Below are 10,623 nucleotides of genomic sequence, written 5' to 3' on the forward strand. Positions count from 1 at the left end.
TTCACATCATGCTCTTCCTAAACTGCGACTGTGAGCTCTGTTTGGGCTTCGAGTCTGACTGCTGCAGCTCAAACTGTTTGTACAGGTCCCTCAGCTCTTTGATCTCCTGCAGCACCCTCTTGGCTTGGCTCCAGGTGGAGGAAGCCTCCCCCAGCAGCCTTTCAGATTCCTGCAGGATCCTTTCAGAGTCCGACTTGGAAGATGATGCAGAAGAAGAGGTGGTGGTGATGGTGGTGCTGGTGTTGGAGTCCTTGGTCTTTCTCTTGCCTTCCCCATAGCCCTTCACCTCTGTCAGCAGTTCCTGAGTTTTTTCCAGTTTCAGTGCAACCAGTTCCTGTATCCGGGACAGCTGCTCCGGCTCTGCCGAGGCAAACTGAACCTCCAGCCCCTTCCTCAGCACCGCCCGGTGCGTGGAAGAGTCCCGTCGGGACAGGATTTCTTCCATGGAGGCACATTTATTCTTTTCTGAGTGTGACAGCTTTTTGGGGACCTGTGGTGTGTACATGGTCCCTTTGTCAAAGGAGTCATTGCACTGCCCAGCTCTGTCCCACGAGGTCACCTCCTGTCGCGGGAGGCTCCCTGTCCGCCCTTTCTCCAAGGGCTTGGTGTTCTCCGAGTCCGAGCGGCGCCGCCCAGCAGTGAGGTGTGCCATGGACTTGTCCAGATCCACCCGGAAACTCTCCTCGCAGGTGCTGCGATCCTCCGGAGAGGCCTCTTCCTCCTGGATCAGGTCGAGGGTCAGCATTCCGTCGGAGGTTGAGGTAGATGCCTGGAGGAGCAGAAAGCAGAGCTGAGCTGGCACCAGAATGGCTGTCCCTGCTTCCAAGGGGGTCTGCACTGCGGGGACACACTACAGAGAGGAGCAGGAATGGCCCCTCACTCAGTGACAGAGCCTGGGGCTGGACTTTGCCAGAAGGCTTGCACAGTGAAGTGGTCCACAAAATGATGGGAGGTGATGACCCAGAGCTGTCCTTACGGTAACTCTCAGTTCAGGATGGAGCTCCAACATCAGCTCTCTTTGCACTTACTTACAAATTGAACATTTCCAGGGGAATTTCAGCCAAGCAGGTGTCTGGGATTGGTTGTACCTACCACAGCCATGAGGTGACCCCGCGTAGGAGGGCGCCGGGAATGCTGGATCTTGGCTCTGTCACGCGTTGGGTGGGCAAGGAAACTGTCCTCTTCCACGGTGACCTGCAGGGAGACACAGGCTGTGAGCACGGAACACAAGCCATTCCCAGCCCCTGGAGCTGTAAGCAGGAGGACACTGGCAGGGAACGGGGTGTGGGAGTCCAGCCTTGGAAGCAACCCGGTGCTCGCCTGGTCTCTCCCCTCTGTGCCACAATGGGATTGCATCTCCTCAAGTCCTTGCTAACAACTGGAGCTGTTTGCAAAGACTCCTGTGACAAACTCTCCTGGAAGCCATCTCTCCTGGTGTTTGCTGTGCTGCTTCCTGCTCTAAAGCCTCTCTCTCATAGTCTGACCTTGGTTTTCCTTCACTACAGGCTCTGTGCTGCCATCCAGGAGAAGAAAGTGCCTCCTGGCAGTGCCATGGCGCTGTTGGAAGCTGAGTGTGAATGGGAGATCTGAGACAGGTCTGAGCTGAGGAAGGATTGCCATGAAACATTAATGTGAGAGTCAGCCCTGGAGTGAGGGCACAGCCTGCTCCAGGTAGGTTCTCCTTCACACTGAAGGAAACTGTGGGAATGCTCACCCTGACCTGCCTCTGCCAGCCTCAGAACTGGTGTTCTGAGTACACCCTGTGTACCCAGGAGGAGGGTGAACTGGGGCTGCCCTGTTGTTAACTGGGACTTACACACTCCCCTTGAGAAGCGGGAGGAGCTCTGCTGGAGACACTTTGTGTGGATGCATCCCCAAGACAGGGCTGTTCCCAGCAGTCTCAAAGCTCCACCCGGGCTGAGACCGGGGAGTCGGGGCTCAGCCTTCATCCTGCTCACCTCGTCCAAGATCCGGTTTTTAGCACGTGTGATTGCAGAGTTGAGAACGTTAATCCAAGACTCTTTCTCTTCTGGACTCACGGCCAGGAATATCAGATTTGGTGCCTACAAAAGAGGGAATTCAGGTCAGTGCCAGGACTCACACAGTGACGGGCCCTGGCCAGTGTGAAGATGATAAGGCCTCTACAGAAAAGGCAAAGCAGAGCTGAGCCTCCAGCCCTGTTTGCCCCACAAACTCCAGGATCATCTACATCCCTCCCCTCCCTGCATCCCCCAGGACCATCCACATCCCTGCCCACCCCTGGAGCCAGTGACTCTTGGGCTGGCTGTATCTGGGCAAGCCCCACATACCGTGTTTCCAGGCTGCCTGGAGTGGGCGAGGGTAAATTTGCTATGGTTCTTTTTGCTTCTACTTTTGGACTTCCTGAGCTCTTCACATTTCTCATAGTCACTCAGGTCAAACATTTCCTGTATGTTTTTTTCATCTTTTACCTGTAAAACAGCAAGAAAATTAGAGCTTTGCAGATGTCAGACAGCAACTCTGCTGCTCCAGCCAGCAGGATTTCAACATGAGGGTTTCGACTTGGCTCTTCTGGAATGAGGGGGCATATTTAGAAGGATAGCAAGAAAATCGCATTTTGCCAGGTTAATTCCTGCCTCTTCTACCCCCAGAGTTACTGGTGCCTGGCTGAATGATCACACAGGTGTGATCAAACAGAGCATTCCTACTTGTGCACTCTCAAAATGTGCAGGATTTACTGCAGCTTCAAGGAGAGGACCCTGTGTTAGGATGGAGGTGGGAGGTGCAGGAGAAGGTGGACTCCTGTCTCTAGTTCGAAGGGACAATTATTCTCTGTAGAGAGTGGAACAAGAGGTGGAGCAATAGGGATTAGCACTTCCTATTTTTCACCCTGTGCTGGCAGCTGGCTCCAGGGGAAGCATGGCTGGGCTCAGGGTGTGGATACGACACAGGAAGGAAGCTGTGGGCAGAACCCACCACCCAGGGCAGGGGCTGCCAGGCTGTCACAAAACTCTCAGGGTCCTTTTTTAAAGAGCCCTTGAGTGACTACTTTACAACATGTCCCATTTTCCAGGTCTGTTCCTCAACATGCTGCACTGCCACAGTGTGACAGGTACACAGGGATGGATTGGTGTCACAGAGGCTCGGATTAAAGATGGAGCTTGCACAGGGTCACTGAGGCTGCAGCTGCACTGGAGGACAGGCAGGGATCTAGGGGCACGCAGGGGGCAGGACGCTGACCCCTGACGGTGCCGTCCCTTGGGGACACTCGGAGCAAAGGGGAAATGGCAAAGCTGTCCATACCCTTCCTTTTATCAGTCTCCTAATGCACCATCCTCATCCCCACTCCTACAGCAGGGAAGTTCTGCTCTCCCATGGTAAACACGAGGAATTAGGAAACTGGGCTGGGAGACCACTCGGGTCTGCATGTCCATTACAGACAGGCTCAAATCCACATCCATCTGCTTAATCTGACTCCAGCCAGTCATCCCAGGCTGCAGCGGCATGGAGGGTGTTTAACTCGGCTGCTGGAGAGGCAGATGGTGGCAAGGTCTGAGCCCTTGGATTTCCGGAAAGGACTCCACACCCTTTCATACATTTCCTCCACAGTTTTGGGAAGCGCTGAAGGAAGTCCCCATGATTCTTTCATAGAATTTAATCAAAGAGAGTGACTAAACCAGGTTCCTAACCAGAGGCATGGATAAACTGACCATCTGGCCTTGCCTGATGATAGCAGCTCCCCTCTATCCTTCATCCTTGCGCTCCTGAGCGTGTCCCCAGGATCCACAGGACAATCACTGGCACTGGCATCCCTGATGGCCCAGAGCTGGTTCCTGCTTGCGACACATCCCCGGTGTCTGGGTGTGATAACAGAGTCTGTCTGGCTGCACATCCTCCCTACACGCTGCTAATCGGCTTTGATCTCTTCCCACTCCCATCCTACAATCCACCTCTTTCCAAGAATCTCAGCTGAATTCTGCCCAACTCATTTACAGCAGGAAAAGCTGATCCCCCTCCAAGCCCCCAGCTGTGCTCTGTGGCTCAGACCAGAGCCCCTGCTCCAGATGTTTGCTCATGTGGGTCAGTGGAGCTTCCCCAGTGCTTCCCTTCCTCTGCAGAGCTCACACAGCTGGGACTCAGCCTCCTGCCTCCAGGCGTGTCCCCAGGAGGCTGCAGGACAGAGCAGGTGTCTTTGGTTCAGACAAACACCCTGCAGGTGCAGCTCGTCCTTCAAACGCCTCTGAATGACACGAGCCAGGCTCTGACACTGCACTTGGGCACACTGAGGGGATCCTGCTTCTGGGTGTGAGCTGTTACAGAACACTTAAAACTGGGAATAAGCAGCATCCACAGTGGGACTCCTGAGGGAAGAGGGTCATCAGCAGCCTGGAGTAGGTGACTGTGGTGGCACAAAAATTCCAGGGGGCATGGGAAGAACAGTGGGTGTTTTACAAGGGGCGTGGCCAGCTGAACCCCCTCTCATGGTCATGTAACAGAGCATCCAGTATGCAGAGAGAGAAACTGGACAAAAGAAAGGTAGAAGGCAACTCCAGAGGCACTTGCCAGCTCTTTTGTCCTTCGTGGGAGGCTCCTGGGGCCAAAAGGAGGGAGGTGGTGGCATGAGAGGCAGCTCAGAGAAGCCGAGGACAGTCATGCAGCCCATTCTTTCTGAAAACAGGACAAAACCAGGCCCTGAAGAGCCACAGAATTACTGGGACCATGCAGCCAACAGAGCTGAAATCCCAGTCACTGTGTCAATTGCAGGTGGGTTACAAACCTGCAGGGTGTCACCTCTCCCACATTCTCAGTGAGATAGGGGCCATCCAAATCAAACCTTCCAGGTTTCTCCAAAGAGGGTTTGGCTGGATGTGTCCAGGAGGAAGCAGCCTCTGGTATCAGTTCTCAGTAGGAAGGGATGCAGCAAGAGGCTGATGGTTCATTTTGACAAAACTATTCCCAGCTGGGAGGTTTCCAGCAGGTCTTTCCCATAGCTGCCAAGGGCCTAAGAATGGAGGGACCTCAGAGCCTAGCTGGCAGGTGGGTCCTACTCTCTGTGCCCTGTGCGGGGGAGCTCAGGATTGAGAGGATTAAGGTAAATCAATCCCAGCAGGTGCTGCCCTGGCTGTCTGCAGCCGTTGCTGTGGAGTTGTACCCCTTTGAGGCAGGCAAAACAACCTTACCCCATGGTTCCACCTGGCTACTACCTGTGGCCAGGTGAGGGAAGGGAAACGGAGGCATGGAGAAGAAATTGGAAACATTCCCCCATCCCTACAGCAGGGAACATTCTTTGCAGCCATGAGATGACGCAGCCCCACACCCCTGGCAGCTGCCCCTGGTCAGGGTGTCACTGCCTGTGCCAAGGCTGACACTGCTGACGCTGCTGGGCTCTGAGGAGAGGAGGTGCATTCCTTGCACTCCTTCCCCGGCAGCTGCTGCCCGCCCGGGTTGGTCCCAGGGGCACCCAGTGCTCCCTGTGCCCTGAAATATGGGGGGCTGTGGGCACGTAATGGGTCAGAACACCAGCCGTGGCACCCAAATCCCTTTTCCAGAGGGTCACAGCTGTTAGTGCTTCCAAAGGTCTGCCCCCAGGAAGACTCCTTGCAGCGCACTGGCAGCGGGAGGGTGTCTGACCTGCGTTAATTAACTGCCCTTGGGTGTCTCACTGATAAGGGTTTGAATTTCCTCATCAGGCTGTGACCAGCAGTGACTCCAAACCTCCTGGACCCACGAGGGTCCAGTCAGGGCTGTGTTTTGAGGCCAAAGCATGCAGAGAGGGGCAGGGCAGGTGCTCAGTCACACCAGCCTGGGATTTTAGGTGATGATTTGCTTGAGCAGTTCCCTGCTGCAATGGGACATGGAAAAATGCGGAAGGTACAGAAAATCACAAGACACCCAGTGTAAGACACCCACAGGACACTCGGGAGGTCACAGTGGGGCTCAGGGTGTAAGCAGAAACCTCCAGCCTCTCAGTGCAGCCAAATACCCAAACATGGGCAGTTTGCAGACAGACTGTTCCTCTTATAGGCTGCAACCAAAGTTTCACTTCCTCCAGCTGAGCAGCTCTGCTTCAGCAAGGGATGGAGCTTCCTGCAGACCTGGCTGAAGCCAGGCTGTCACTGGGACAGGGATGCACATCCCTGTGAGCTGGACTGTCCAGTCCCTGTCGTGGCCAGGTCGCTGCCCTTAGCTGATGAGGAGATGGTGGCAGGACATGGACGCTTCAGTCCCTTCTCCAAAGAGTCACCACCAGGGCTACCAGAGACACAGATCCCTCAGAATCACTGAACTATGACATGGTTTTGGAGGGACCTTAAAGGGACACCTTCCACTAGTCCAGGTTGCTCCGAGCCCCGTCCAGCCTGGCATTGGACACTTCCAGGGATGGTGCAGTCACAGCTTCTCTGGCCTCACCACCCTCACAGGGAGGAATTTCTTCCCCAGATCCCACTGTGCTGTGCACAGCAGCAATCACTGAAGGCAAACGCCCCATGGAGCATTAGAGAGCCGAAGGTGCAAACACTTCCCCCAGCCCCTCACTGGCTGTGCCGAGCTGCAGCCGAGGAGCACGAGGACTCCTCGAGTGCTCTTGTGCTAATTGAGCCGATGCCTTTGGTAGCAAACAGGGGAATGCTCAAGAGAAGTGTTTCCTCATCCCCCCGTCACCGGGCTCGGGCTGTCTGGCAGCCCCCGGCTTCCTGCGAGGAAGTGCCGAGCCCGGCTGTGTCAGCTCGGCCGCTGCTCCCGGGCCAGGAACAGGGAACAATTCCCAGAAATGTGCCGGGGGGAGTGATCCTCTCGAGAAGAACGAGGGGAAAGAATGCAAGAGTGAGCTAAGAAGGTGGTGGTGGTGTGCTCAGCAGAGCTCAGCCCGCTGCAGCTCATCTCTACTGAGCTGGTTTTGGCCGATGACCAAATGCTGAATAACCAAGGATTTTGGTGTGAGTTCACGGAGTTCAGCAGCCGTGGGGAAGCGGAGTGAGCACAGCCAGAGCCTCCAGCTCCCATTTTAGGAGGTGTCAGACAAGTCCCACAGCTTTCAAAGGGCAGCACTCAAACACCCTGTTAGTATTTTCCATCAGCTGGGCTGAAAAACTACATTTCCTCTCCTTACAGACTTGGCTCTGCCAGGGAGAAGCCCAGGCTCCTATCAGGCACTCCCAAATTCTCCTGACAAAACTGAATAATCAGGGCTGGTCTGTGACCTGCAAGCCTAGGTCCTAGACGGACAACTGGAAAAGCACAGAGATTCCCAGGAGGAATCAGCATGGATATTGATGGGATTTTGTTAGTCTGAATTTTGGAAATCTCCCCATTCCAGAGCTCAGCCCATGTTCAGCCCTGAGCCGTTCTGCTCTGCGGTCTCTTCGTGCAGCATCAACACCTGCCCCAAACCAACACACTTCCCAAAGGATCCCAGTGTGCAACAGACAATTCCCCTTTTCCATGCACTCTGGGGAGATGGGATTTATTGCCCTGCTTCCCAGATGGAGAAATTCAGGCAAAAGTAAATCAATGTGTGGTTGGGATTCATTTAATGAGTGCATGGCAGAGCCGAGGAGCTTCCAGGAGCCTTGGGATTTAACCCTTTCTGCTCAGAGATGGTGGGAAGGGCCGTGAATGTGGCTTCACCTGCACAACCACCTCTGCAGCAGCTGCTGAGCATGAGACAAGCTGCCAGGACTCAGCAGAGCCCAGCAGGCACAGCTCTGGGGGCAGAGCTTGGAGCCACACATGGGCCTTTCCTAGGGCCCGGGAGGGGTCCTGATTTTGCCAAGTGCTGATGCTCCAGTTGGTATCAAACCCTGCACCACACATTCTGAGACCCTGTGAGCAGGAAGTCTTGGGAACCCCCCAGGAACCTCTCAGGATTCCCTATGATGAGCCCCCCAGGACCCCCTGACCCTGGTGTGTTGCTCCGTGCCACAAAACAGACAGAGTCACCTGAGTGCACACCAGCACCAGATGTCACGTCTGTGACCACAGCTCTGCCAGCCACAGATTCTTCCATATAAAGCCTCAGCAGCGGCTGCTGCGTGTTATTTATGGTCCCTCACACACACGTGGAGCCCAGGGGCCGCCTGAGGCCCAGCTGTGAGTTTTTTCCCCTGTGAAACACAAACACAAGAGCTTCTTGTCTGGAACAAGCTCTGCATGGCCCCTCCAGCCTCATCCTCTCTTGGGCTCCCAGCACACCTGGATTTGATCTGTAGCTACCTGAACATCTACTGCCCGTTCCTGTGTTTCTCTCTGGCTCTGGAGCAGCCAGGAGGTTGATGGGAGCAAGCTCTGGAATGCCAGCAAGCAGCTCAGCACAACCTGGGCATTCAGTCCACTTTTTTAGGCCATTTCTCTGTTTTAATAAGCCCTGACCCTCTGTCTGTGCCATGCCCACAGCCCAACCAACCTTAACCCAAACTGTCCCTTCCTCTCTCCAGGTGCTGACAGAACCAGGCCAGGCAGCCAGACATCCAACCATGGTCTGTCAGGAAATTGCCTACAGTGAGGAGGGAAACCCAGAGAGACCAGGATTTTATCTCAAATTCCCTGAGTTGGAGCAACCCCCGTGCCTGCTGTGGGCACCACTCTGCCCAGTGCAGCTCTGGGATGTCACAGGGGATAGAAAGGAGGAGGGCTCTGGCCTGGGGAGTTCTCCCTGATGGATTTATGGAGACAAAAAGCACAGGGGGGGCATGCAAGGACAGCCAGGTGCTGGCTCAGCCTGACAGTCACAGCCGATTACCTCCAATGTCAACATCACGTTAAACCCCAAAGCCCAGCAAGGAGACAAGGGACAGTGGAGGGGACACGTGTTACAACAGGGTGTCGATCCGGGGTGGAATTTCCCCGTTTTCCTCTTGGCATGGGGGAAAAATGCAAGAGATCGACCTGTAAATGGCTTGATTCCAGTTGGGAGAGTGGAGCTATTTCCTAACAGAGTGAGCAGGTGGGAACAAGGCAGTGCTGGGCTCAAGGACGGAGGACAGGCACAGAAAGGAGCCGGCATTTCTGCCGCCGCGGCGGAAAGAGGTTTGAGAGCTTAACTCTCGCTAAGTGAATCCTTTCGTGTCTCCACGCTGGGAAAATGTCTCCCAGCAGAGCTGTGTGGGAGAATCTCTGTCAGAGCCGACACCGAGCCCGACCCGGCCGGGTCCCGCCGGCGCCAGCCCGGGGAGCGGAGAAGCCCCCGAGGAACCTCCCGGGCCCGGCTGGCGCTGGGAAGGGCCGGGGCTGCGCCTTTCATATGCAAAGGGAGGAAGGGGGGATGGGAAAGGAAACTGAAACCGATCCTACCTCCTTCTCCGAGATGTAAAGCTGATCTCCCTTCAGAACCACATAACGGTTTTTCCAGATTTCCCTAAAAATGCCTTTCCCGCAGAATTTCCGCACCCAGCCGACCTTCTCCGGCTGCACAGGTTGCTGGTTTCCATCCTGGTGCCCCTAACACAAAGCGAGAGGGAAGAAAACGGCGGGGGGGAACGGGATTATTCTCGGTTTTACACTCCTTTTCTTCCCCCTTCCCTCTTTGCCCAACTTTTGCCTCTCCCTCCCTCCGGCCCCTCTCTCCGCCGACGCCGGGACCGAGTCCTTCCCTTCCCCGGGGTCACTCCTCGGGGATTTTTTGTGCTGCAGACACGAAGCGACAGTAGCAGCAGCGGGAGGACGCTGCGAGGAGCGGGCAGGGTTCCCTCCGCGGTTATATAAGACAGCCGGTGTCTCCATCGCCTCATCCAGCGGGCATTTACCCATGGAAAGGGGAAAGGGAGGGGGATGGGCGGAATTTAAACCAGCTTTTTTTTTTTTTTTGGTTGTTGTTGTTTTTAATATTTTTACTGCGGTGAAAATTGCATTTTTGGAGCTTTTTATGAGCAATTAATCCAAGAGGTGAAATCTATGGTTGGTTTATATCGGAGGCGCCTCCGTAGGCAGCGATGATCGGATCGGTGGGTGCAGCACACAACACGGCAGAGCGACGGATTGATGGTGCCTCCGGATTTTATCGTTTCCTTGTGTTTCAATATGAAAACTGCCTGCCTACATCCCCCAGTGTCTGTGGCGGCTGCGGGAGGCAGGAGGGGCGCTGGGCATGGGCAGGATCAGGCTTTGGGTCTCCTTGGATCTGCCTGGGGATCCGTGCGCTTTCTGCGGGGGGGGCGGGGGGGGGGGGGGGGGGAGCAGCAGAGCCGAAGCGAACAACCGGCCCCGGAGAGACAAGCCCCCCTCCCCAAAACATCCAGGAGCCTCCCTCACCCTGCCTTGCCCCGGGCGAAGAACCGATTCTCTACTCACCCTTTTCGCAGAATTATTTTTTTTCATCGTTCCTGGGCGCGCTCGGAGGCGATCTGGGGCGGGTCGCAGAGGGGCTCCCGCGGGGGAACACCCGGGACTGCGCCCGCGATCCGCGCTGCCTTCGCCCCGCGTGGCTCCGGGCCCTCTCCCGTTACACGGCGCCCAGCCCGGCGCTCTGAGCCATCGCCAGCGCCGCGTCCCCCCCCGCCGCCACCATCCCGCAGCTCGGGGGGCTGCGCCGGGCTCCCGAGCTCCATCTATAGCCGCGCGCCCGTGACGTCGGGGTTCGCGGCACCGGGCGAATCGCAGCCCACGGAGGGTTTTTTCTTCTTTGTCTCTGACTCACCGGGCACCGCG

At 55.9% G+C, this 10,623-nt stretch overlaps 1 protein-coding gene across 2 annotated transcripts; it reads right to left on the minus strand.

The window, feature by feature from the left end:
* PLEKHO1 (pleckstrin homology domain containing O1) lies at positions 1-10,293 on the minus strand. Of its 2 annotated transcripts, none has more exons than XM_062511473.1 (6): positions 10,267-10,293; positions 9,271-9,408; positions 2,310-2,450; positions 1,959-2,063; positions 1,093-1,194; positions 1-769 (listed from the first exon to the last, which is right to left on the minus strand). In XM_062511473.1, exons 1-6 carry the CDS (start codon positions 10,291-10,293, stop codon positions 2-4), a joined length of 1,281 nt encoding a protein of 426 aa, XP_062367457.1. In that variant the 3' UTR covers position 1. The 2 variants fall into 2 exon arrangements, with proteins under 2 accessions (XP_062367457.1, XP_062367456.1); XM_062511472.1 differs by having other exon boundaries at positions 9,271-9,417.
* Between the last annotated feature and the right edge of the window lie 330 nt (positions 10,294-10,623).

This window comes from Cinclus cinclus, chromosome 31 (assembly GCF_963662255.1).
Source record: "Cinclus cinclus chromosome 31, bCinCin1.1, whole genome shotgun sequence".
Classification (NCBI taxonomy): Eukaryota; Metazoa; Chordata; class Aves; order Passeriformes; family Cinclidae; genus Cinclus; species Cinclus cinclus.

Excerpts from the sequence above, each read along its gene's own strand:
- PLEKHO1 (XM_062511472.1), bottom strand. The coding sequence starts at position 10,293 with ATGAAAAAAAATAATTCTGCGAAAAGG. Across the intron at positions 9,418-10,266 it reads AAAATAATTCTGCGAAAAGG|GGGCACCAGGATGGAAACCA; the intron begins GTGAGTAGAGAA and ends GCTTTGTGTTAG. Across the intron at positions 2,451-9,270 it reads TTTACATCTCGGAGAAGGAG|GTAAAAGATGAAAAAAACAT; the intron begins GTAGGATCGGTT and ends GCTGTTTTACAG.